Raw genomic sequence first — 25,873 nt, 5'->3', positions numbered from 1 at the left:
CGTGGGCTCTAAACACTGTACTAATATATAAGACTAATACTTTCTAAAACAAAGCCATTATTCAATATTTTACTTGTAATTATATTTATAATTGAAGCCTAAACATATTACATAAACACTTCTAAAAGACAAATAAAGCCACATTAAGATTGTCTTCAACCCTAGACCCCAGTTAAGTAGATTCTAATTTAAATATTATTTAATTCAACTATAGTTCGTGGGCCCCAAAAGTCTCGTGGGTCCAATTAAAACCTCGTTGGCTCTAAGCATATAACTACTACTCTAAATAACAATATTGAAAATTAATTTTAAAACTTAAAAACTATTATATTTCCTTTTCATCTTACAAACTTTTTTTTCAATGATTCTTTTTTTTTGCATCGGCTCGTTTGTGAGAGCAATTTGTCGAGTTTCATTAAGTTTTAATACCTTATATTCCCAACGAGATGTTACGGCGATCTCGTTTTGCGGTTTCAAAACTATTTGCATGGAATGAGTTCAGTTCGGCCTTGTACGAGCTGCTCAAACTGGATGGCAGAATAAATGGGAAAACTGTTGTTTTGCTCTTCCTTCTTCTCTCTCTCCCATCATCATCATCATCATCATCTCTAGCGAAAGAGCATATGCTGCCGTATTAGAATCGAAACAACAACAACAAATAACCAAAAAAAAACGAATCGCAGGAAACAAATGCTACAAATCTCCAATTTTCGTTCTTCTGTTACCGAAGATTACGATTAATTACAGCTCTCGTTTACCGAATCAATAAGGCTAATTGATTTTCGTTTGTATTATTAATATTTTTTTATGCTTTTTAATTGATGCCGCTTGATTGGAGTTTCACCTGGGTCTTATAGAAACGGGAACGGTGTTTGCATTGTAATTAAAAAAGTAGTACACGTTTTTTTTTATTTCGTATTTTCGATTGCGGACGGCGACGACGAATCGAAGAATTTAGTGTTTCCGTCGCTGTCTTCGATTGTGTTCCTAAAAATGAACAGTTAGCGTGAGGGTTTTATTGGTTTATTGATTATAAAATAAATGTTCATCGAGTCCGATTGTTACGCTCCAGGTTTTTTCATTCATTATACGAAGATAAAGTAAAAAGAGAAGAGCGGATTCTCGAAAAGAGAGTAAGTAACATGATGTATTATGTACGTGAGGACAATTGAAACTGTTCTGAATACTTCCAGCAAACGAAATGTTTAAACAATAATGGAAACGCGCGCTTGCTTTTATTTCTTTATTTTATTTTTAACGTTTTATTTGCGTTCGAACCGTAAATTAAAATTACGGGATAAATGAACGTATTTCTTTGGCAAATTTCTGAACTCAGTTTACCTCCGAAATTGATCTCTCGAGATTTGTTAACACGACTAGTTGTTCTTGTTTGATGGACAGTTCTAGTTATCTCTGTATCTGTTCCACAGGAAACAAGATACAGACCAACAAATTGTTGATGTGAAAGGCCGAACGTAACAATACAAGAACCTCTTTAACATTTCCTTTACGAAATTGGTACAATTACTTAAGCAAACAAAAAAATATAATATACTTACAACTGTATTTTGCTCAAACATTTTTTTTTGTACTCATATTTAATCAGAAATAATTCAATTGAACAAATCTTATAACTTTATTCATAACAATTGATGAATTATTAGTTTTATAATAATATCCACATTTCTTCAAAGAAGGAGAATTAAAGTAATACCTCGCATAGTCCGGATTCCGCCAATATCCAGGACTGTTTAAAACCGGACAAATCGAGGAAATAAATGCATACAAACAACCAATAAAAAGTATAAAAGGAGTAGAATATTTTGTGTAATATTTTTTAGAATTAATTTTCAAACCGTACTAAAAATCCGGACTGATTGAAGCCTATTCAAAGTATATAAATATGATTTATATATTTAATAGCATAATATTTTTTTTGTATGTTTCCTATATAATTTCATAATTAACTTTTAATGACAAAAATATATTTAAATTTTATATTTTTACATTATTATCCACATTTATTAGAAAGTTTGTCATTAATTAATGAAATAAATCAACACTAAAAGTCTCCCATTTGAGTAATAGGAATTGTACGCATTGCTTAACTGTACTATAAACAACAACATTCATTTAAAATAATACAATTGACATTCAATGTTCTTCATATGTTTGATTATATAGCAATACCTCGAATAGTGCGACTAATCTGTTTCGCCTATATTACGCACTATTGGAAACCGGACTAATCGAAGACTTTAAAAAGCATTACAAGAAACTTGACAAGATGACAAAAACCGATCATTTAGAATTTAGTTTGTTTTTAAATTTTCAAACCGTACTGTAGTGAATCAGCACTAATCAAAACCGCACTATGCGAGATATTTATGCATTTACAAAAGTATAAGTTTTGCTACTCTAGTTTAAAACAATAATTAAATCACTTTAAACCAATCCTATAATATAAATTTTAAAGAAAATAAGTAAATTCGAATCAATAAAAGTTTGTAAAATAATTATAACAATTAACATTAATTTGAATTTAATACTTCTATAATTCTATATATGTTTGGTAAGAGATTTATTTGTCCAAATTGACTCTTAAAATCGTCATAAAACAACATAATTGGAAATGTTCAATAGATAATCAATGTTTCAATAATTCATAAAATGTTTCTACATTTGATTACTACAACAACAATTACATGACTTGTACAAAATTTCATAAATTATTCCAATTAGATAATCATTTTAATATTAAAATTTAGCACGGTATTATGAATAATTACGTTACCAAAAAAAAAAATAATAATTGCAAATGATCATGTAACTAATATGGCTTGAAAATAATTGAGTCAGTTCGAAACAGAGAGAGAGAGAGAGAGAAAAAAAATATTACTTGGATGATTTAGCCGAATGGAATACAGTAATTGAAAATAAAGCGTCACGCTTTTTTCGGTCTTAATTTAATTATTATCCGAGCCAAGAATGGAGATGTTAAAAGATGTTGGAAGGTTCAATGTTACATCTTAGAAGAAAAAAATGAAAAAAGGAAGCAAGAAAACGAGTGGTGAGATCGTAATAAGAGCAAGTTTAAGGGAGTTATCTTGAATGTTAAATCTTCAGTCTATTATTACTGGAACCATACACTTTTGTTGTTGTTAAACAGAAAAATATAGAATTAGTTTGTACTTACTTTTATTTTGTTTATTTCATATAAATTACAAACATTACATTTTTGCTAATTAACTCATGTTAGTTTTTCTATTTTTTAATTACTTTTTTTGTAATTTCTCAAAAATTGCAATTTGATCAATAGAAATTTCATTTAATATAAAATTAGATGATCCAGAATTACAGGAATTATACACATTTTATATTTTTTATTTCTTTATTTTATATAAATTACAATTTGTAAATTCTATTTAAAGTGTAATTAAATATTCTATTATTATTGGAACTATACACATAAATTTGTCAATTTTTCAGTTTTTATTTTTTTAATGTAAAAACGTCAAATTTCTTAATTGTTACATATTTCAAATTAATTGCAATTTAATCCATAGACATGATTATTCATATTTCATTTGTTATTTTATAATTATTAGAATTTTACACATTTCTTGTTTCATGAATTTGTCAATTTATCATAATTTTTTATAATGTATTATAATAAATTACAATTGAATCTATAGAAATGATTCATAAAATGTAATTATATTTTCTATAATTATGAATGTATACACATTTCTTGAAGCAAAATCAAAAGGAGAAATAACAAATTATTAAAAATATTATAAATGAAATTTCTCAATTTTTCTAAATTTTCTATAAAAATCAATTTAATTAATAGAAAATCAATTTGTAAGAACTTTGAATGAACTATAGAAATAAATATTGTAAGGGTTTTTCAAATATATTCGTTGTTTGCATTAGTATGAACTGCATTCGTGGATGTTGCTTCTGGTTTGAGTATGCAAATAGCATGCAATATACCTACGGATTCCGAGGCGAGAAGTATGTGGATGTGCGAGCCCGGAGGATTGTGCGTGGTGTGTTGTACTTGATCTTGACACTAAGAAGCCTTGCTCTTGGCACTCGAGAATCCTCTCCTCGCGCGCGCTTCCCAAAGAAGAGCAAGAAGTAGACGAAGACACGAAGAGGAGGAGGAGGTATAAAGACCACAGCCAGGACCTGTTATAAAGGAGTCGCGAGGAATCTTCGCAACAAGTGTGAATCTCTCCTCAGATCTCAAACATTACACAATTTTAGTACATACACATACACAAAAAAAAGCAATTTTAAAAGAAATAAAAGTATTAAAAAGTCGTGCAATACCAGAAGAAATTTATACGTAAGTTATTTATATTTCTTTAATTTAGGAATTTCAGAAGTATTCAAATATTAATTGTAAATATTAATAAAAATATTTTCAACATGAAATTTAGCTTACAAAGAAATTATTTTATTAATAATTTAAAAATTTAATTATTTTTCTGTAATTTTTTTCATTTTGATTAATTCAAAGATTTGTTGAAGAATTAGAAAAAAAATATTTACTTTATTTTTTCATGAAATATAAAACTGTACTATAGTGAATCAGCACTAATCAAAACCGCACTATTCGAGGTATTGCTGTATTTACAAAAGTCCAGGTATAAGTTTTGCTACTCTAGATTTTTTCCATTTTGATTAATTCAAAAATTTGTTGAAATTTCAAGATTTGTTGAATAATTAGAAAAAAATATTTACTTTATTTTTTCATGAAATACAAAACTGTACTATAGTGAATCAGCACTAATCAAAACCGCACTATTCGAGGTATTGTTGTATTTATAAAAGTCCAGGTACAAGTTTTGCTACCCTAGATTTTTTCCATTTTTATTAATTCAAAGATATGTTGAAATTTCAAGATTTGTGAAATAATATGATTATTCATCTTTATGTTTTAAATAAATTCTCATAACTGAAACAATACTAAATTATAATAATTTTAAATATGAATAAGCTATGATTAAATGTTATGTTGTGTTAAAAAAAATAAGAGTTATTTCTGTTAATTACTGCTTTTGCATGAATGCATTTGATCCTTGTTTTCTTATGGTAGACCGGAGTTCACAGACAAGGTAATAAAATGACTATGAATTTGAGTTACGGCTAATAATTTGATTATTACCAGCTTCGGAATGTCGTTTACTTACAAACAGATTTTTTCTTGGTGAAAACATGTAATTAATTACAAAAGGAAAAAATCTTCATAATTATCAAACTAAACTGAAGAAATAAATATGAAAACGATTCATATTAATATTTCACCTATACAATTGCTTAACTATCAGTTTTTGTGATATAAACTTTATCTAATTGGATTAAAAATTTCATAATTAAGCAAGTCTCCTTTTGTGCGGTTTCTTTGAATCAAATATGTCGGAACGGATTATACGTACTACCTCACATAGTGCGTATAATCTGTTCTGTTGCGGTATTATTGACAATGACTAGATTAATATTTACAAAATACAGAATGTAAATTTTTTGTTAGCGTAAGTTTTTTTTTTATTATATTTGTTTAAAATAGAAATAACAGTAAGCAATGACTTCTTCAATATTTCCAGTTCGGCTACTTCTAATTATTGAGCACGCCCGAAATACGCAAATATTGATGTTGGACATTAACAAACATAACAGAACAAAAAAATCAACAAAAGTTTCACCGAGTTTTACGGTATTGGCTCTATAGTAAACAGACGCTAATAAGATGAATTCCGATTGTATTTACATAAGTTTACTAGTTATCCTACTTTAAATGCACAAATTATTATTGATTTATCAATAATTCGTAATTAAAGCAAATCCATTTTGACAAATGCGACGTGGAAAATGCAATAATTGCAATGAAAGTTCATTAGCATATTGTAATTAAATATGGTGAACAGGAAATTAGGTCTATGTTTCAATTAAATCGATAAGTCGATGAGTTTCACTCAGTTTTAAACGATTTACGTTTAATGAATTATATCCTCGATAATCCGGTAATTTCAATTCCAGTAAACAAATAAATCACGAGTGCTAATAAATTTAACCGTAATTGTACGAAATAATTATAGCGAAATCAGATTTATCTTTAGATTTACCCATCCAATTGCTTAACTATCAGTTTCGACAATCAATTCAATTTAAATTTCACATTTGATCTGAAATATCAAAGTCTCTCAATCATCAATCCAAAGAACACAATTGCTTAACTATCTTCTAATTGGATATTGGTGTATTTTAATAATATAACATTTGTCCTGAGATCTCAAAGATTATAAATCACCCATCCAAATAACATAAGTTGCTTAACTTTCTTAAGTTAAACAGTTTTTCGACGATATAAACGTTACATTATGATTGTATTATGTAAAAAAAAAATACTTTTAACGGTTTACACCGTTCCTCTCTCCATTTTTTTTATGTAACTATTTCTCTTGACTTCCGTTTAATAGATTCTGAATAGATCGACGATTCAGATAAGGCTCATTCACTCGAAATGCCACGGCTCCTTTGATAGCACCTCGAAACCGTTCCACGGATGCGGCTCTCCTCTATTTCTCGTATAAAGTTGCATGTAATTTTCCGATCTGCTTTATTTCTTCTGCCATTAAAATCATTAAAATCCGCGTCGACGAGGAAGAGCAGAAGAGGGATTTACAAAAAAAAAATAGTAGAACGTAATTACAGGAGATGCCACTACCATGAGAGGAAGGCAAAAAACGGCATGGACAGAGCCCGGTCTTCTTCATTAGTTTTAAGTGTATAATAATAATAACAAAAAAAAAATGAAGCAGTGACGAAGCAGAAAGAGGATGACGTTTTTTTTAATGTCCGCGTTTCCTATACGATTTTAACGGCCCACCACTACAAATAATAATGCACGACGTTGCGCAACAAAGTTAATGCATCGAACGATGATAGAAAACTTACCGTTTTTGTAAGCGAAAATCAGTTTCAATTATTTCGTTTAATTCTATTCATTCTCTTATTACCAATTGTAATACTCGATGGAAATCTGCTTGTTGCTGTTGTTATTCCTATTCTTCGTGCGTTACCAAATCTACAGTTAATAATTAAGGTTTTTTTTTTGGATCAATGACCCTAGGTGAGAAATTTTAATTCGAACCGGCGGATTAACGCGTAATTGCATAACATCTCTCTCACGCCAAGTCCAAGGTTATCATCACTTCAATGCGTGTGGTATACATTCATTGAGTATTGCTTCATTAATGAATTCGTCAGGTTCAAATAACCTTCACTTATATTTCAAAATATTTCTATTATGTCTTGTTCTTAATCATTTTTTTCTCTTAATTTTTCAGATTATGTCGCGGGTTTTGCTTCTCGTGGCGATTTCCGCTTTTGCGGTTGCCGTTTCCGGTTTCGGAAGCAGCGAGGATAAGTTTGTGAAGAAGTATGCTATGATGAAGATTTACGAAAGCTGCTTCGGAGCTGATGTTGTTAAGCAGATCAGGAAGGAAATGAAAGCTGCTTGCGCGAAATGCGCCTCCTACGAAGCTCCACCACCACCGAGGACCACGACTCCTCCACCTTTTGAAGCTGAGAAAGACGTGATCACCGATCCTGAAAACACAGTCTACGCCAACCAACAAACCTTCGATCCTGCGAAGCTGCATCAAGCAATTTTATCTTTCAGACCCGTAAGAACTACATTAACAATTCCATCAGTTAGCTCTAATTTTCAAATTTGCAGAATCCTTTCACGGTGCCGCAGGTCAGACCGTATCCTCACAACTTCTACGGTGGATATCAAGGAAATCCGCAATTTGCTGCACCACAAATGTACTATCAGCAACCATCGCCATTCTCAAATCCCTTCGCTTATCCCCTTTTCGCCCAACAATACTTAGGTGGAAATCGCGTTTCTGTAAGTAAAATCTACAATTTGTGGGACAGCAAAAACTAATTGTATAAATTGAACAGCGCGATATGGATTTGAGGAGTCAATTGGAGGCGATTACATCACGCATGAGCGGTCGCGTCAGGAACGTCACTTGCGTGATGCAGGAATTGGGTTACCTGGATGAGAGCTTCGAGCCCAACTTCGAGAAGATCAGTGAAAGAATCGGAAATTTACCAGTTGGAGTCGAGCTCAAGGAAGATATCCAGGAAGGAGTTTCATTCTGCAAACAATTCTCGGTAATATCTCTGAATTAACTTTGGTTACATCGTTTATAACTCTAAATTTGATTGCTGCAGCAATGCGTTCCTGAGGTGAAGAAAGGATCTCCGTTGTCGCGTGAACTCATGCGACCTCTGCTGTTCTTCAAGTGCTACAAGCACAAGAAGTTGGAAGCTTGCATCATGAAGGACGTGAGGGAGAAGTTTTCTGGAGATGCGGACGTCGACGAGGATGATGATGTGGACAACGTCGAGTTCAGGAGGACAGGGAAAGCAGCCAAAGTACAAGGAAGCAACGCGGAAATCGATTATTTGGCCAGCTCCATGTATGATTTCCTTTACGGCAGCGAAAACAATTTAGACTTAGACAACTTATTTTAAGATATCACTGACCATTCTTTATTTATTTCCTTAAATTATTAAAAAAAAAAAACAAACATACACTTTGAATTTTGGCAACGAAAAATAGTAACAGAAAACGTGTATTTTTCATTGCCGAAATTTGAACATCGATATATATATATATAGTTTACATTTTCTTTTTGTATTATCTACTTAAACAAAATACATTTAAGATAAATAGTTATTGTCACGATTATTGTCGATTTCTCTTGTATTTATCACATTTAATTACTTATTTCTATGAGATCCTGATCGCGCGTCACTTGGTATTGCAGCAATTTGGCGTAGCGCTTCAACAGTTTGCTCCAATAACAAGTAACGTCTTTCATCTTTAAGTTGTTCCAAACCATCTTGAATCCATTCTCGGCTATCTTCTTGGCAAGATTTTCATTCTCTAAGAAAAATTCAATCAATATTTTTAGCTCGTCACGGGAAGCGTTCGACTTGACGGGAACGTAATGAACCCATGGTTTTAGCGACGAGTAGAAGAACTCTTGCCAATCGTTGCCCACGTGGAATACAAGCGATTTGCAAAGCAACACATGTTTGAAGCGGAAACTGGCGGCAACGCCGCGGAAGTTGAACAGGAATTTATAGTTACAATGATCTTTGAATGAGATTTCAGTGGCTGGCTGCGCGTGTAAAGTATCCGCCTCGGATTTCCAAGCTTGATTCTTAGTGTACTGCGCGTCGATGAGCTCAGGGAATTCCCTTGATAATAGAACCAGAGGATCGCGTTCTGCGCTTGTCCTAGATCCTCGGAAGAAAGCCAAATTAGATTTATCCACCCATTTAGTTTCGTTCGACTTTTTCCCCAATTCATTCCTATGCTGATCCCAGCGACCTAAAACATCTTCGTGTAATAACGAATTTATTACCATTTACATTTAATCATTTACCGATTCCTCTGGGATAGAGAGAAATAGCGGGTCCGCCCTCCCAGAAGGCCCAAGCCGGATACATGATGTCATAGTAATCGGAAGTCTTACTAAAAGAAAATACAGGTCCAAAGGGACCATAGTTTTTGGCAATCTGAGGCCAATCTCGAGTGTTTATTATCAAATCCATGTCAGGAAGCTTAGGTAAAAGTTGTAAGAGGAAATGCTCTATTCCGATACATCTCGCTGGAAACATACAACTCTTCTCTCGGTATAGGCGGTTATTGATGATTTGATACTTCGTACCCCTATAGTAAAAAAAAATGCATAATTTGAAGGGTATATTACATATTAATCGTGAATTTACTTGGATTTAACATTCTGTATCATAGACTTGGAAATACCAGCTTTGAAGCGTTTCAAATCGGCGGAAATAACACCGGCATGACAATTGCATTTCGTCTCATCGCAATTCTCGTACTCCTCTTGAGCTTTCTTGATGGCATTTTCATATTGTGCATATTTTGTATTGATTTCTATAGATTAAAAAAAATATATTAAAATAGTGCAGAATTATATAAATGTTACAATCCAATATTGAAGTCCTATAGAAGACATGCATATATAGAAAACCATTACAATTTCAATGAAAATATTTTTTACGTTAAGGTAGACAACTCTATATACTTTGAAAAGCTGCAATTTATACAAAGATTTGTATAAAGAACTATGAGGTTTTTAGGAGTTTGTAGCAAAGATCAATGTTTGAAGTAGCTTCTGAGTAAATCAATAAAAACTTTTAACAATATTGGAAGATTACGGTTGCATATATACTACAAGAAACTGAGGTTATGTTTACCTTTGCCGTATTTGTTGTGGTGACCATTGGAGCTTTTATTGCAGACACTCCCGCCGCTCTTTGACGACGTGCACAACTCTTCCTCGCATGCACCCAAAGCGATAACAACAACAAAAACAAATGCCGGGAATACCATGGTAACCCGTAAACTCCCACCGACCCGCAAGGTGGTTTCTGGGCTGCTCCGACTGCTTGTTGATCTACAGGCAAGGTGGGGATAGAAAGGATCGATTATTTGAACAGCAGCAAAAGAAACATTCAGAAGAGGCGTGCGCAAACTGTTTGTTTTATTTCATTCGCTATTATAAACTTATCTATTGTGATGAGCATTAACGTTTGGATTGAAAATAGATAAAAGGCAATAAATAAATGGGCTGAAGGAGGCGGTCAGAAGACCTAAGCCAATCATGGGTCTGTGCGCCAACCAACTCAAGGAAACGACGAAGAGTGCAACGGAGAATGCTAGACCCATGCAACTGGCTGCTCCGATGTCCCCAGAATACACCTGCTTCAGTCTCGGCCATTTCAAACCTTAAAATATGCACATTCATTATACGAACAAAACAATACTCTGATTAGCAATTCATCTTACATAAAACCGCTAACAATCGAGCTAAGCATAAGCTTGATGCGTAGAGAGCGAACAAACCGACAGCTCGGAACTTCCAAGTTTCCAATTTGGCGTCGGAGTGTTCGGCATCGAACATTTGTTTAACCGTAAGAATCCCGTGTCTGACCAAACCCAACTGATGTTTCCTGCTGGTTTCGTATGGCACCAACGTTCCATCTTTCTGAAGAGCAATCACACTGACCTAGTTTGAGAAAACATTTTTCGCTTTACAAATCTGGTCAATCTTTACAACAACAGTTGAGCAAATAAATCATTTTTTTCTCTTTACACGATTCATTGCGCCAATTATCAACTGATGTTCCTGAAAGTTACCGGTTCTCCATTATGTCCCGCATAGTAGAACTGCACTCGGATATCCCCGACTTCAGCATTCCAAACATCATCGCAATGATAGTAGATTCCCAAATGCAATTTGATATCACGCCTTTCCGGTCTCTCGTCGCTGGTCATTTCCGCGTAATCCGTGAATTTATTCTTGATCTCAGATCCCAAATACAGTTGACCAACTCTGACCAAAGGAGAAACGTATACGTGCGTTTTCAGAGGCATCGTGGTCGGATTGTGATGTCCATGCCTAATGTAAAAGCTATTGCTATTGACAAGTTTATCCCTCCATTCAGTGAAATAGTGATATTCCGCGTCGCTCCTATCGTATTCGTCGTGTACGCTGTTAAAATTCAATCCGCTCTTTTCTTCAACCCATTGGAACATCTGCACGCGTCTCTTCAATTTAACAGCTTGGATCGAGACACCGTAATCGGGTTCGGTTAATGGTTCGTCGATCAGAAGAGGTCCAGCGATGTGAACCAACCTTCCGTCATATTCAGGCTGCAAAGGTTCATAAACATTTAACGGAATCACATTTTCATACGCCTCATCCAATGAATGCGCGTGGTGAACAGCCCGACCCTTTAGTTAAAAAAATACTCGAATTACTATTAAATACATCCCTGACATCAACGATTTTACCTCATTCCAAGCCAAAACAAACGTCCCGGCGCATAACAAACCAATACCTATAAGTGACGTAAGCCACGTCTTTTTAAATTCCTCCTGAAAACTTGATTCCATACTTGTAATTTTTGTAAATATTTGAGGGTTTTTTATAGATGACGCATGCTCTGTGGATAGTCTATCCGTCAGGGGTTCACAGGAAGCTTCGTAGCGTGCAGAGAAATTCCTAAAAAATGTGATATATGAGTCACGGCAAAATTACGTAAGTAACACAAAGATCATGCACGAATGCAGTAAAATCGAATATCATTATTAATCAATTAAATCTCACCTAAACAATTCGTGTTTTTCGGTTTCTGCACCTTCACGCCTCTATCGTCTATCGATTTCTTCTGCGCTGGTAACTAGCGCTATCTGCAACTAACTTCAGAACTGTTTCCATTCAGTTCGTCCGCACTTGTAAATAAATACAGTCAATCTATCGTTTACATTATTTTTAATTATTGTTTATTTTGAAATGCCCATTGTAAAATTTATTACTGTTATTTAAGAGTCGACATTATGAAAACCATAGGAAACAATCACTAATATATGAATTTCAAGGCCGAATCAATTTTTTGTTTTAACTAAATTATTATTTTTATTGCTGGTTGCCTACATTAATTAAATAAATTTAAAAAAAATAACAAAATAAAAAAATTGTATCTAAGCAACTAATAGTAAAGTCATGCATCATGTGTACCATAATTGTAATAGATGTTTCTATGTTAAAGGTTTTTTTTTATTTAGAAGATGCGAGCTTTGGCAGTTACGATATGGGTTTTCATCAACTTGATTTTCTTCGGGATGTGCGGTTACATGTACCTTCTGTGGTCGCAATACTGGATGTACATAGAGAAAGACCTGTATTCCAATTCGAACAATTACGAGCAACAGATTTATTATTACAACAGAGGATTTCTGATAAACGATAGTGCGCAAAGCGAGGTGAAGACCAGGACCAAGCATTCGGTGAAGGATTTGCAGAACGTGACGATAATCAAGAATAGCAGACCGAGGTTTCCGAACTTGCAGAGCGAAGATTTCGTTCTGGACACGGTCAAATATAGATGCTCGGAGGACGAGAGTACAAATGAATGTGATAATAAAGTGAAACAGTACAAAGAGAAGATTCTGAACGAACTGAAGCGCGTCTTCTTAGATGAGAGCAACGTTTTGAAGCACGCGACCGATCAGAATCCGTACAATGTGCACTATCAGGGTATTAAAGAGAACCATTTGAACAAATATAGGAACCAATTGGTGTGCGAGTTCAAGCGCATCCAGTTCACGGTGATCAGAAGATCCGATGAACCCTTCAAATCCAATTACCTAAGGGATTTGATTCCGAAGAAGAAGTTTTTGGATAATAGGCAGTACAATTCTTGCGCGGTAGTTTCGAGCGCTGGGTCTCTCACCAATTCGAATTTAGGTCAATTTATTGGTAACAAAAATACTATTCTTGCAATTTATATATTTCACTGATAATTATTGCAGATTCCCATGATCTGGTACTTAGATTCAACCATGCACCGACCGTGGGTTTCGAAAAGGACGTTGGAAGCAAGACGACTGTAAGGATATTGAACTCTCAGGTGGTTTCCAAAAGCGAGTTCAAGTTTCTCGAAGATAATTTGTACAGGAACATCACGCTCTTAGCCTGGGATCCAAGCAATTATACGTCTACCCTTGAAGACTGGTACAGTCGGCCCGAATTCAACGTGTTCACTAATTACGCCGCATATCGAAGGCAGTTCCCTAAATCCAAGTTTTTCTTGTTGAATCCTCGAATCCTGTGGCAACTGTGGGATTTTTTGCAATCGAACTCGCCTAGCCGATTACGTCGGAATCCACCGTCTTCTGGTTTCTTAGGTAGTTACATCACTCGAAGACTACATGCACTAATCCAACTATATACTTGCAGGTTTGGCAGCTCTATTACCGAGATGCGAATATGTGAATGTTTTCGAGTACATGCCTTCAACCAGGGTAACGAAAAGATGTCATTATTACGACACCAAGGATAATCCGGCTTGCACTTTCGGAGTTTGGCATCCTCTAGCCGCAGAGAAGTTACTCACATACAGTTTGAACATCGCCAACGACACGACGACGTTCGACAGAGGATTTATGACTCTGTTAGGATTCAAACGTACCAATTGTTGATTCTCTGTTTTTAAATAATACAGTATTTATTAAATGTTTTCACTTCTGCCTTCTCATTGCTAATGTCATTTAATTATTACCTACTGCACCTTAAACACACAAATATATAGTGTTTTTAGTTGTTAATATGAATGGGATCATATAGTTTTTCAAAGGTTTGTCAATTTGTTTCTAATATTTCAATTCATTATTTCAGGAAGTCAACATTGAGTATTCAATCCCAATTTAAAATTTCACTTGGATTTGCTTTGTAACTTAGAAAAATAGAAAATATGATTGAAAGAAATATGTACACACAAACAATATTACATCACATATTGATTATTTCAGCTGGACAATATTGGGTATTCAATCCGAATAAGTATCCGAGAATCGCAAATACCTATCCAAAATCCATAAGTGATTTCAAATTTCCCGCGGATCTGGACACCGTGTACTATAATGCATATAGAAACATTTTGGTGGCAATTAAAAATAATAAGGTGTACATGTACAACTTCATGACTAAAATATATATTGTTTTTAGTTGTTAATATCAATGGGATCATATAGTTTTTCAAAGGTTTGTCGATTTGTTTCTAATATTTCAATTCATTATTTCAAGAGGTCAACATTGAGTATTCAATCCAAATTTAAAATTTCCCTTGGATTTGCTTTGTAACTTAGAAAAATAGAAAATATGCTTGAAAGAAATATGTACACACAAACTAAGTTAGAAAATTATTTGATTAGAAATTTTCGCGGAATACCTAAGATCCTTTTACAGCTCAACCGGTTGATAATCAATCTAACCGCAGAGAAGATACTCATATCTTTGAAAGGATGGAGATTAGATTTTATTGTTCGTAATTGTTGGTTACGCGCAATATATTTATTGGAACAACATTAGTTTTGTTTTGTTCTGTTAATAACGGTAGAGGTTATCATATAATTACTGAACCAAACACTTCGATAGATATAAATGTTTACTTCTATATTTTACATCACCCTCTTAATTTAGTTCTTAACACTTGTTGAGTGTAACACCTTTCATAATGTTGCTCACGTTTACTCTTGTTTTGTTCACCGCTCATCATTCGTTGTCAGCACCAACAAACCAAAAAGAATTTGATAATGCAGCGGTAAATATATTTATAACAGATATAACAAAAGCTACCCTCTGTTAAATTTAAGAAAACATTGATTAAGTATGGTTACTTAGACAATAACTACAGAAATTCCGAAAACATGGAGGATGCCGTTAAGGAAGCTGTGATGAGATATCAGGAGTTTGCAGGGATAGAAATGAATGGTAATACTTTTTTTTTTATATATTATATTTTTTAGTAATTAATAATTTTAAGGCAATATTGACGATAATGTTAAGATGATGATGGCTTCACCAAGATGCGGTGTTCCGGACGTTCTCAATTATAAAGCAATAACTTCTTGGCCAAAAAATAGCCTCACTTATTCCATCAGAAGCAAATCAAATAAATTGAATTCCGGTGAAGTCAGTCACATTATCAGGTCTGCTTTCGACATTTGGACGAAGTACGTCGATTTGAAGTTCACTGAAAGTGCGAGGTATTCGGACATTAATATACATTTTTTTACTGGTGACCATGCAGATGGTTCACCGTTCGATGGACCTGGCAGTGTGTTAGGTCATGCTCTGTTTCCAGTAATGTTTTCTTTTTAAAGTTATTATTGTGGAAGATTTTGTTTATTATATAATTTCAGCCTTATGGTATTCTACATTTCGACGATGACGAGGATTGGAATAGAAGTATCCAGCTGTTTCAAGTGGCGGCACACGAGATTGGTCATGTTTTAGGATTGGATCACTCCACGGTTAAAGGATCTTTGATGTTTCCTTACTACAATCGCTTTAAAGATTTCACTCAAGATCTCCATCAAGATGATATTGATGGCATACGGTCTTTGTATGATGAGAACCAAAAGAAATGTCGTAGCGTAACGTCGATAGTTTTATTATCAGGGAAGTACACGATATTTTTCGGTGCCGAATACTACCGAAATGGAGTCATCAAGAAGATAATTGATACATGGCCAATCGCAACTAACAACATGAATAAAATGAGGATCAGTCAATATGAAGACTCAATGCTTTTCTTTCACGGATTAAATTATACTAAAATAGAGAACGGCACAACCGTGCAGAGAGTTATCAAAACGCAATTCGGGATTTCAGGACCCGTAGATGCGGTTGTCAATATTAAGGGGCGCTTATATTTCTTCAAATGTATGTTGAAAAGCTTATAAATAATTATAACATCACATATTGATTATTTCAGCTGGACAATATTGGGTATTCAATCCGAATAAGTATCCGAGAATCGCAAATACCTATCCGAAATCCATAAGTGATTTCAAATTTCCCGCGGATCTGGACACCGTGTACTATAATGAAAATAGAAACATTTTGGTGGCAATTAAAAATAATAAGGTGTACATGTACAACTTCATGACTAAATCTGTCAGTATTAGTAATCTCGCAAATATATTTTGTTTCTAAACTTGAATATCGATTTAAAGTTATAAGGAACAGAAAAAATATGTTAACACACGTTTTTAGTGAAATATTATCAAATAAATATAATAATAACATATTTTATAGTCGTATTTATTCAGAAGATGGTTTGGATTTGTTAAATATGTCAACAAAAAAAACAATTTTGATTATTTGAAACTTTTCACTTAATTCATTCATCTCGTGTCATAAATCTGAAGCTGATTACTTGTTTTCAATAAGTTAATATTATGTGCGTTTATCTGGAAGAGTCAAAGGTTAAATCTTTCAGTCTTAAAATTTTCTTCGAGATGCGTGTACAGCTCTTATTAGTTTTGTTACTAAAACTCGTTGAAAATGCACCTGTAGGTCGTCACATTTTAATGAAAGTGAGTAAAATAATAATTTACGTTAAATGTGCAAAAGAAACCACAAAAAATCGACATAGAGGTTATATTTTCAAAAATTGGTATTTCTTTCAATTTTTTTTTAGAAATATCTTAAACAATTTGGATATGATACAGATAACATGCCAATGGCTGTAAAAAACTTTCAGCAGTTTCATCATCTACAAATAAATGGTAATTAACAATAGAATCTTATGATAATTTTATACTGAAGCATTTTCATAAAATATAGGCAAAATGAATGAGGAAACGTTGAGTATGATGGATAAACCTAGATGCGGAATGCCGGATGATATATACAATATGGCTTTTCACGGTATTGTATGTGTTCTAACTAAAACATTGGTACATTATATTTTGACATTTAGGTCCGGTTCTGCAAAATAGAAACCTGTCGTACAAAGTGGAGAATTATGGGTATCTGGTGCCGTCGGAGGTGGACGAAGCGCTGAAAAAAGCGTTTGATATGTGGCAAAACTATACTGAGCTTAATTTCAAGCATTTTAAGCGGATTTACGTTATGAGGGTGAACTTCAATCGATTAAATCACGGCGATAAAAACGATTTTGACGGTCCTGGACAAATGATCGGTCATGCAACACCTCCGGTTAACAACGCCCAAAGCGATATACATTTTGATCTGGATGAGGATTGGACTTGGCGCGGTGATAACGGCATCAACTTCTTCCAAACTGCAGTTCACGAGTTAGGCCACGCATTAGGCTTAAGCCATATCAACGAGACGGATTCGGTCATGTATCCTTACTACACTTACAAAGAGAACTACAGTTTGACTAAATCTGATATAGCGAGAATTCAATATTTGTATGGGGTACGAGATAGAAGCATTGATAATCAGGTTGTGAATCCTACGTGCATAATACTGAACTACAACACTATTTTCGTGTACGAAAACTTGACGTACGTATTTCGCGGAAAATATTATTGGGCCTTCAACGAGGAAGGATATAGGATCGAGGAAATGAGACTGATAAACGAGAAGTGGCCCTTTTTACCATCGAATATCGATGCGGCTTACGTGACGGATTCGAATAAGGTGATCTTTTTCAAGGGATTGCAGTACTGGAAGTATTATAAATCGAGATTGTTAAAAAACTACCCGAAACTCAACTACCACGGTTACAGTGGAGCTCCAGAACGCATCGACGCTGCTGTGAAGTGGAATAACACTCTACTCTTATTCAAAGGTAAGCGAGGAAATGCTTAACACTTCTTGCAATTCATTAACCTTGTTGCAGACACTGAAATCTGGAGCTATGAACCGGGAAAGGGCAGCACATCCATTGGAAAAGTAAATAATATTGTAAACGCAGCCATCGTCAAGGGCAACGACCTAATACTGTTTGGTCACAGAATCTTCTCGAGATGCACTTCCATCAATACAAATTGCATACGGGAAAATATCTCAGCTTATTTCAAGTGCAATATCAGAAATACAACAGCTGTAGCGTAAGGAATGATTAAACCTATGCATCAAGAGCATTTATTCAATTAAGATTTAGAAAAAAAATACTTTTGTTAACTTTTGTTTTGCTCTTTTGTAGTTCTCATGTCATCGAAAGCGTTAAAGAAAATTACATAAAACCGCACCAAAAACTCGACTTTCCCCATTCCCTGTCGCAACAAAATTATTTAATCCGTTTTACGTCACCAGCGATTTCAGCAAAAAACCTTTTTTTCCATGCGGATTTACACATACAAACTTCTTTTTTTTTTCAATTTGTTTTGTTTTTATTCTTTCAGTTGATGCATTTCTACGCTTTTGACGAGTTCCACAGATGGTGGCTCGATCGTGCGCGTGTTCCTCCGCCTTTAAAAGGCAATCATTAAATAATAGAATCCGGCTGAAAAATAACAGCTTTCAGACATGAAAAAGGATGCGCCCAGTAATTACGACATGTGCTCGATCCATACATTTGTTCTTCAATTGAGAAAACTGAAGAGATGGAAAAAAAATCTCTTAATTGCTCTCACGGTCCAATTCATTTACGCAAAACGATTTAAATTGATTCTCTTCGTGACGAAACAGTTTTTTTCTCTCTCATTATATTCTGCATCAACTGAAATTTATATAATTCTTAGTAATAACCAACGAGAAATTATGTTCTGAAAATTTGAATTTAAACAAGAAAAAGCAAATGTTTTGTATTGATTTTGACGTCGTGTAATTCCCCGCAAATGTTGATTGCAACAGAAAAATAGAAAACGTTCATTATCTGCTGTGTGTTTGATTTCAAACAAATGTAATATTTGGGATAGTGGTTCAATGTCGGCGACGAATGATGATTAGGTCAGTATTTACGTCGTGTGAGTAATAATTCAAATGCTATTATCACCTGAAACGAGAATTGTTTCAAATCGGTTTCGTTTATTCAAATTCATCCTTCGAATGTGGCCTAGAAATTTACGCGTTTTCACATTTTACTATATTTTACACAAAAAGTTTATTAAACAAGCACAGATAAAGTCATTTCTGTTCATAAAATATAAACTATTTCTAATTTTAATATATTGTTCTCACGAGTCGTGTAAAACTTTCAAACCGGACTAAACGAGGAACTAAATACAACAAAATGATTCAAATTTAGTTTGAAATTTGGAAATCCGGACTAATATGAAACCGGACTGATGATACTTACAGACAATAAGTAACATCATAAAACTTTTTTTACCTATTACCTCAAAATATATTCATTACATTATGGGATAGGGCAGTAGTTATTAGCCAAAGAGCCAAATCTGCTTCTTTAGTAAAGTTTTATTACACTAAATAAGTAGTACACTAAATAAAACTAAATTTCATACTTAATAAAGTGGTCAGAGCCGCACTTAAGGAGCCGCATCAAAGAACCACATGCTGCTCTGGAGCCGCACTTTGCCGACCACTAGGGGATTAAAATTTCAATATTTTTTATGGTTACTTGCTGAAAGTCCTTATTAACCCCAATTATTCACTTTTACCTCATTTGTGGTAATTTACCCCAGTTCGTCTAGACATATTGAAATTTTTGTAATAAAATTTGTTGAAACATAAAATTTTCAGTTGATATTTACAGATAAAAACTATCGTCAAACTATTTTACTTGATACGTCCAAACATATCAATTTACATACACTACATTACGAGAAGAGTGTAAATTATAATATTTTTCATATAATTTTACTTGTAGACTGTTCTTATTACCGTCAGGAATTCATTTTTAGTCCATTTTGGAGTAAAATACTGAATAATAAGATCACATTGTTATCAAATTTGCTGAAACACACAATGCAACGACCTGTGTAATATAATTTTGATGACAAATGCTTCTGAAAACAATGTAAAACATCGCCACTAGAAATTGACTCATCGTGTGGTTTGCAACATTGGTTATAAAAGGTATCCAGACATTTGTTGGAAATGCATGAATATTATAGAAAATTATATCTAAACTCATTATGAAGTTGCCAAAATATAATTTAATTATTTTTACAAAACATATTTGTAATTGTATTCAACTATTTTAATTCAGACTATATTACATTTTTTAATAGAATTTTAATGATAACGAATTGCTCTGATAATCTAAAATTTGAATTATACTAGTAATAATTTAGTAAAACAAATTACTTTCTACAACTATAATTTCATTAATTTTTTTATAGTTTGATGATAAATTCTTAATATTAATATCATGAATATTATTTATAAGTACAACAATACCTCGTATAGTGCGGCTTCAATCAGTTCAGATTCACTATAGTCCGGTTTGCAAATTTCAATTCAGAAAATAATATAGTTCTTTTTTCTTTTATGTAGTTAAGTTTCTTGATTAGTCCGGTTTCAATAAATAACCGGACTAATCAAGAATTGTAAACATTAAAATATTGTATTTCAACTAATCAAGTGAAAATATAATTTCATTTTGTTGTTTTCGAAAAATTGAATATTTTTTTTACACAAATATTATTTTTCAATGTAAATACATATGTAAATAAAATTTGTGAAATAAAAACAAATGTATTACAAAAAGGTAGACTTTCCTTTAATTGTAAATAAGTTGTTAAAAGTTTGGAACTTTTTTAAAGTATTAATGAAATAAAGTGACAATATTGAAGGTCAATGTAAATGTTGAGTGTGTAGAATCAGCATTTCGTGGTCGTTTACATTAATGCCGTTTTAATATTTATCAGAGTTGTATAAGATGTAGGCTGTTGGTCTTGCGTGAAAAGAGAGAAGAAGCCATTTATATTTCGCACATCCCAAGTCCTTGCGGTCCTTCCACACATATGCTAGCAAAAAGATACATAAATAATCTCAGCGCAAAAGTATATTTACATGGCATTACAATTACGCTGTGCGTGAATATACTGTGTAAAAGAGCAATACCATAGAAATGCGAAAAGCGTTTCAATGTCTTCTCGGATAATATAAATAAATCGGAAGTGAATTATGGTAATTCGTGATCAACCTCTGCGTCGAAAAAAAAAAAACGATTCACGAGCAAAAGACAAGCGAAATAAAGGTAAGAAAACCGCAAGAATCGGTTATTATTAATAGTATTTTCCGTTTTCTTATTATATTCAAATTTCTCTTTATATGATATCGTTTATGAAAGTCGACTCGAATGCGAAATGAGTTTATGAGTGAGTGAGGCTTCATTGTTGTTTCGCCATTTCGTTGTTCCCGAAAAGCGAGAGTAGGAATTTCAATGTCGATTTTGGTCAAGACCAAAGCCCCAGCACAGCACAGCAAGATCACCGTAAAAGAGATGCGTATATGGCGAAGGTCAATCAATGAAATCCCAAAGAGAATACTTATATATTTTATTTTTATTTTTTCTTCTCGTCTTCAGATGAATACGTCTCCGGTTTAAAGGAGGAGATTCGAACGATGAGTCAGGTTGCGTTCCGAGTAAAATGAAGCGTTGTCCTCAGAAGAAAAGAAGCACAGAGGCAACAAACTTACAAAATAAGAATCAAAAGAACCATTTTCGCATCACAATCGTACGTTGGCGTTTTCCCAAATATATTCAATAAGACTGCATTCTTTTCATTTTATTTGATGTTATTATTTACATTTGTATTATTTGTATGCAATTCGAGTAATGCGATCGCCGCTTTTGATGTGTCGTACGATTTTCGATTTGCTTATTTCTTCTAGGTTTGCCCCAATACTATTTTTTTTTCTTTTCCATTAATCATTCGGTTAATGTATTCATGGGATCCACTACATTCGGTGTTTTTCTTTCTTTCCCCGGACAATTTAAAACGTTTTCGTACGTGAATTTATTTCAATTACAACTACATATTATTCACACGGGTTTCCAAATAGTCGAAGAAGAATTGTTTGGAAGAAGCTCCAATGGCCTTGCGTATTTCGAGAAAATGTCTAATGGAATTTTTCTAGTTTCTGTACTCTTTGTATCATAATAAACAAATACATCCAACCAGACTTATTATTCTTGTTAAATCAGATACTTGTTTGCTAATTGCTTAGACTAAACCGGTATTCATCAAAAATAAAACTGTTATCCATGAACAAAATACTTTTACAACTCTGTTGCTAATGCGCAATCATCATCAATCTAGAATTTATATATTCAACTTTTTTTTATATTCAATTTTTTTTGCATCCTAATTATATTCTAGAATAAAATTAACTTTGAAAATGGAATGTCTTTATGTTTCTTTTTTTGTATCACTCGAACACTAAGAAACGTAGAATTTATATTGAAGATGGATTTTAAAGAAAAATCAATGGATAATCGATGACTCACAAGATGATGTTCGTGACGTTAGCGGTTTTCACGTTATAGCTGTCAAAGTATAAGAAACATACTTCAAAATCTATCTTCACTTTTTATTTAATTACACACTAACCGAGCATGATAAATAGAAATATCTATACTCTAATTAAAGTTAAAACTATAGATTTTTTTAATGATTTAATTCCATATTTGTAACTAGTGCTATATTTCTATAATAAGCTGTCAAAGTTACAAATAAAAAATCTACATCTTCACTTTTTATCATTCTACTCAATAATCACACGTGCTAATTACTGTTATAATTACTCTAATTACATTTAATAGACTAGACTATATACTATACACATCCTGATGGATTTGTATCTATCAGTATTTTCTTCATAATGACTCAAATTTCTACTCAAATTAATGTTATACGTGTGCAAAAATATCAAATCTAAACAATTATTTTAGTCAATCACTCAAAAACTAATAAAAATTTAAAATATACTACAATTGAATGTTAATAATTCATTAAAAATGAGTAATTTTTTATGCTAATCGTTGTTCTTATTCAAATAAATGCATTAATTTATTTATATTAAAATTGCATTATAAAATAAAGTAAAGAACAATAAAAAAAAATCAATTTAAGTGAATGTTGTTAGTAGTAAAAATGTGGATTCATACAGTAACCACAATTGTATATGACCTAATACGTAAATCCAGTTTACCAAGTTCTTCCTGTCTCATTTCCTAAATACTGTTATCACTGTATATACTTTTTTTAAAATAAAAAGGTAAACATAATTTTCCACAAAATGTTATTTCTTGAAATTAAATATATTTACATTACAGTGTAAGGCAATATTAGAACAATTTTAATATTGTGTCCTACTACTGTATTGTTGATATTAATAGTTTTTTTGTAATAAGTTATCAAAGTTGAACAAATCAATTTTTAGCCTCTGTCTTCACGTTTTATTTAATTACTTAATAACCAAACATGCTAATTACAAAAATGAGTACTCTAATTAAAGTTAAAACTACAGGCTTTAATATACATGTATTGTTAAATGTGTGTTTACAACCATTTTATTATAATCAGTTGTCAACTTTTTATAAACATATTTTTAATGCATGATAGAGCAAGTAATGCTAATTTATATTATAAATACTTAAAAAAAAAGGTTAAATTGCAAGCTATAGTTTGTATATATTGCTACATTTATAGCTATTACATTTTGCTGCAATAACAGTCAAAGTTAAAAAATATATTTTGTTTCTTCATGTGTCTATTTGTGGTATTTATTTATTATCTGGTTTTAAAATCCTCGATTAGTACGATTTCAAACAGCGCACGATATTGGCAAAACCGATTATCCGTACTAAGCGAGGTATTAGTGTTTATCTCTTAAATATTTGCTGCAATAACTGTCAAAGTTTAAAAAATATATTTTTAAAGAATAGAAGTATCTTTATTCTTCATGGTTTTATTTTTTATGCAGTTTTAAAGACTTCGATTAGTACGGTTTCAATCAGTGCAGGATATTGACGCACCGATTACCAGCACTATGCGAGGTATTACTGTTTATCTTCTACATTTTTGATGCAATAACTGTCAACGTTTAAAAAATATATTTTTGAAGAATAGAAGTATCTTTATTCTTCATGGTTTTATTTTTTATGCAGTTTTAAAGACTTCGATTAGTACGGTTTCAAACAGTACGGGATATTAAAGGAACCGATTACCAACACTATACGAGTTATTCCTGTTTATCTACTACATTTTTGGAGCTATAACTATCAAACTTTAAAAAATATATTTTTGAAGAATAGAAGTATCTTTTTCCTTCATGGTTTTATTAGTGCTCTTTATTTTTTATGCGATTTAAAGACTTCGATTAGCACGGTTTCAAACAGTGCGGGATATTGACGGAACTGATTACCAGCACTATGCAAGTTATTCCTATTTATCTACTACATTTTTGGAGCTATAACTATAAAAGTTTAAAAAATATATTTTTGAAGAATAGAAGTGTTTCTTTTCTTCAGGTCTTTAGTACTGTTTATTTTAAAGACCTCGATTTATAAGGTTTCAAACAGTGCGGGATATTGGCGGAATCGATTACCCGCACTATGCGAGGTATTACTATAAGAAGTTCTAAAAATATTATATATTGAAATATCTTCAAATGATTGAAAGTCAGGTAATGTTAGAACAGTTTGAATAGACTGACTACTCCCTTGAAAGATCCATACGTGCATTCAATTACAAAAGTTTAACTTATTGTAATAAGATTCTCGGGAGTAGTAGAAGTTGTCAATGGTTGGATGGGGGAGTGCACTTATATAAAGTAAAGCATAACAGAGTTGCGTTAGTCTGTGTTGTCGTATCGAAGTTGGTGCACGCCGCGGAAATCTGCTGAACGGAAAACACGTCTTCGAAACTGACCGAAATACAAAATAAAAATCATTTGTATTTGGAACAAAAAAAAATAAATAGAAAGAAGTCAAAGAATCTTTGACCATGTATGTGTGTGTTGCCTTGCTGGTGTCTTGGGCCGTTCTGGCAAGAACAGCCCCTGTCAACGAAAACCGAGCAATGGTAAGTACAGAAATAATTACAATCACATTTTTTTATTTCTCATAAATAAAAAAACGAATTGCATTCATCAAACATCCTGTATAGCAAATAAATTGAGTATAAATAGAATTGTGTGCTCTCAATAGATCCATTGATGGCATTCCGAGAGATCTTCTCAGTTCTACGAAAATGCATTAAATATTTCTTTTTCAACGGAAATGTTAACATATTTTACTTGTTGTACCATTCGGTAGAATTACAAGAAAGGATACAATTTTTTTTATTCAAATTATTATTACAATTGTGATTTTATTAATTAAAAAAAACATCAATGAAAACTTTTTTAACATTTTCTTTTTAATAAATCACAATTTTTATGTAATATTTATTTTAAACTACAATTAATTGCTTTTTTTATATTTTTTCTTTTGATTTCTAAGTAAATAATATAGACTTTAACACAATTATAAATACTTTATAGAAATCTTAATTTATTTTGAAGAAAATTCA

General features: G+C 32.7%; 6 protein-coding genes across 8 annotated transcripts; 4 read left to right on the top strand and 2 right to left on the bottom strand.

The window, feature by feature from the left end:
- Window positions 1–3,974: 3,974 nt before the first annotated feature.
- LOC108563138 lies at window positions 3,975–8,633 on the top strand. The gene is made up of 6 exons (XM_017921731.1): window positions 3,975–4,017; window positions 4,084–4,172; window positions 7,359–7,697; window positions 7,751–7,924; window positions 7,981–8,196; window positions 8,257–8,633. The coding sequence occupies exons 1-6, from the start codon at window positions 3,975–3,977 to the stop codon at window positions 8,557–8,559; spliced, it is 1,164 nt and encodes a 387-aa protein (XP_017777220.1). The 3' UTR covers window positions 8,560–8,633.
- Window positions 8,634–8,694: 61 nt separating this feature from the next.
- On the bottom strand, window positions 8,695–10,551 carry LOC108563144 (O-glucosyltransferase rumi homolog). Its single transcript, XM_017921738.1, has 4 exons — window positions 10,318–10,551; window positions 9,826–9,994; window positions 9,480–9,766; window positions 8,695–9,424 (listed from the first exon to the last, which is right to left on the bottom strand). The coding sequence occupies exons 1-4, from the start codon at window positions 10,451–10,453 to the stop codon at window positions 8,805–8,807; spliced, it is 1,212 nt and encodes a 403-aa protein (XP_017777227.1). The 5' UTR covers window positions 10,454–10,551; the 3' UTR covers window positions 8,695–8,804.
- Window positions 10,552–10,585: 34 nt separating this feature from the next.
- LOC108563145 (transmembrane protein 43 homolog) lies at window positions 10,586–12,042 on the bottom strand. Its single transcript, XM_017921739.1, has 4 exons — window positions 11,918–12,042; window positions 11,261–11,857; window positions 10,910–11,129; window positions 10,586–10,848 (listed from the first exon to the last, which is right to left on the bottom strand). The coding sequence occupies exons 1-4, from the start codon at window positions 12,017–12,019 to the stop codon at window positions 10,628–10,630; spliced, it is 1,140 nt and encodes a 379-aa protein (XP_017777228.1). The 5' UTR covers window positions 12,020–12,042; the 3' UTR covers window positions 10,586–10,627.
- Window positions 12,043–12,090: 48 nt separating this feature from the next.
- LOC108563142 (beta-galactoside alpha-2,6-sialyltransferase 1) lies at window positions 12,091–14,181 on the top strand. 2 transcript variants are annotated; one of them, XM_017921737.1, is made up of 4 exons: window positions 12,091–12,164; window positions 12,692–13,385; window positions 13,439–13,813; window positions 13,866–14,181. In XM_017921737.1, the coding sequence occupies exons 2-4, from the start codon at window positions 12,695–12,697 to the stop codon at window positions 14,105–14,107; spliced, it is 1,308 nt and encodes a 435-aa protein (XP_017777226.1). In that variant the 5' UTR covers window positions 12,091–12,164; window positions 12,692–12,694; the 3' UTR covers window positions 14,108–14,181. The 2 variants fall into 2 exon arrangements, with proteins under 2 accessions (XP_017777226.1, XP_017777225.1); XM_017921736.1 differs by having other exon boundaries at window positions 12,094–12,164; window positions 12,676–13,385.
- An 835-nt stretch (window positions 14,182–15,016) lies between these two features.
- On the top strand, window positions 15,017–16,719 carry LOC108563140 (matrilysin-like). 2 transcript variants are annotated; one of them, XM_017921733.1, is made up of 5 exons: window positions 15,017–15,228; window positions 15,281–15,398; window positions 15,451–15,770; window positions 15,830–16,352; window positions 16,405–16,719. In XM_017921733.1, the coding sequence occupies exons 1-5, from the start codon at window positions 15,142–15,144 to the stop codon at window positions 16,623–16,625; spliced, it is 1,269 nt and encodes a 422-aa protein (XP_017777222.1). In that variant the 5' UTR covers window positions 15,017–15,141; the 3' UTR covers window positions 16,626–16,719. The 2 variants fall into 2 exon arrangements, with proteins under 2 accessions (XP_017777222.1, XP_017777223.1); XM_017921734.1 differs by having other exon boundaries at window positions 15,157–15,228; window positions 15,309–15,398.
- A 171-nt stretch (window positions 16,720–16,890) lies between these two features.
- On the top strand, window positions 16,891–18,643 carry LOC108563139 (neutrophil collagenase). The gene is made up of 5 exons (XM_017921732.1): window positions 16,891–17,008; window positions 17,113–17,200; window positions 17,259–17,342; window positions 17,395–18,234; window positions 18,286–18,643. The coding sequence occupies exons 1-5, from the start codon at window positions 16,931–16,933 to the stop codon at window positions 18,498–18,500; spliced, it is 1,305 nt and encodes a 434-aa protein (XP_017777221.1). The 5' UTR covers window positions 16,891–16,930; the 3' UTR covers window positions 18,501–18,643.
- The last annotated feature ends 7,230 nt before the right edge of the window (window positions 18,644–25,873 follow it).

This window comes from Nicrophorus vespilloides, unplaced genomic scaffold (genome assembly GCF_001412225.1).
Source record: "Nicrophorus vespilloides isolate i.1.1-1 unplaced genomic scaffold, Nicve_v1.0, whole genome shotgun sequence".
NCBI lineage: Eukaryota > Metazoa > Arthropoda > Insecta > Coleoptera > Silphidae > Nicrophorus > Nicrophorus vespilloides.
This window is presented reverse-complemented; position numbering and strand designations above follow the sequence as displayed.

Coding starts and splice junctions, on each gene's coding strand:
- LOC108563139 (XM_017921732.1), top strand. CDS start 16,931: ATGCGTGTACAGCTCTTATTAGTTTTGTTACTAAAACTCGTTGAAAAT. Junction 17,009..17,112: donor GTCGTCACATTTTAATGAAA/GTGAGTAAAATA, acceptor ATTTTTTTTTAG/AAATATCTTAAACAATTTGG. Junction 17,201..17,258: donor TCATCATCTACAAATAAATG/GTAATTAACAAT, acceptor CATAAAATATAG/GCAAAATGAATGAGGAAACG.
- LOC108563138 (XM_017921731.1), top strand. CDS start 3,975: ATGCAAATAGCATGCAATATACCTACGGATTCCGAGGCGAGAA. Junction 4,018..4,083: donor TACGGATTCCGAGGCGAGAA/GTATGTGGATGT, acceptor GACACTAAGAAG/CCTTGCTCTTGGCACTCGAG. Junction 7,698..7,750: donor CAATTTTATCTTTCAGACCC/GTAAGAACTACA, acceptor TCAAATTTGCAG/AATCCTTTCACGGTGCCGCA.
- LOC108563142 (XM_017921737.1), top strand. CDS start 12,695: ATGCGAGCTTTGGCAGTTACGATATGGGTTTTCATCAACTTGATTTTC. Junction 13,386..13,438: donor GAATTTAGGTCAATTTATTG/GTAACAAAAATA, acceptor TAATTATTGCAG/ATTCCCATGATCTGGTACTT. Junction 13,814..13,865: donor ACCGTCTTCTGGTTTCTTAG/GTAGTTACATCA, acceptor ATATACTTGCAG/GTTTGGCAGCTCTATTACCG.
- LOC108563145 (XM_017921739.1), bottom strand. CDS start 12,019: ATGGAATCAAGTTTTCAGGAGGAATTTAAAAAGACGTGGCTTACGTCA. Junction 11,130..11,260: donor CGGGACATAATGGAGAACCG/GTAACTTTCAGG, acceptor TTCTCAAACTAG/GTCAGTGTGATTGCTCTTCA. Junction 10,849..10,909: donor TCGATTGTTAGCGGTTTTAT/GTAAGATGAATT, acceptor GCATATTTTAAG/GTTTGAAATGGCCGAGACTG.
- LOC108563140 (XM_017921733.1), top strand. CDS start 15,142: ATGTTGCTCACGTTTACTCTTGTTTTGTTCACCGCTCATCATTCGTTG. Junction 15,229..15,280: donor AAGAATTTGATAATGCAGCG/GTAAATATATTT, acceptor GTTAAATTTAAG/AAAACATTGATTAAGTATGG. Junction 15,399..15,450: donor TGCAGGGATAGAAATGAATG/GTAATACTTTTT, acceptor AATAATTTTAAG/GCAATATTGACGATAATGTT.
- LOC108563144 (XM_017921738.1), bottom strand. CDS start 10,453: ATGGTATTCCCGGCATTTGTTTTTGTTGTTGTTATCGCTTTGGGTGCA. Junction 9,767..9,825: donor ATACAGAATGTTAAATCCAA/GTAAATTCACGA, acceptor TTTTTACTATAG/GGGTACGAAGTATCAAATCA. Junction 9,425..9,479: donor TCTCTATCCCAGAGGAATCG/GTAAATGATTAA, acceptor AAGATGTTTTAG/GTCGCTGGGATCAGCATAGG.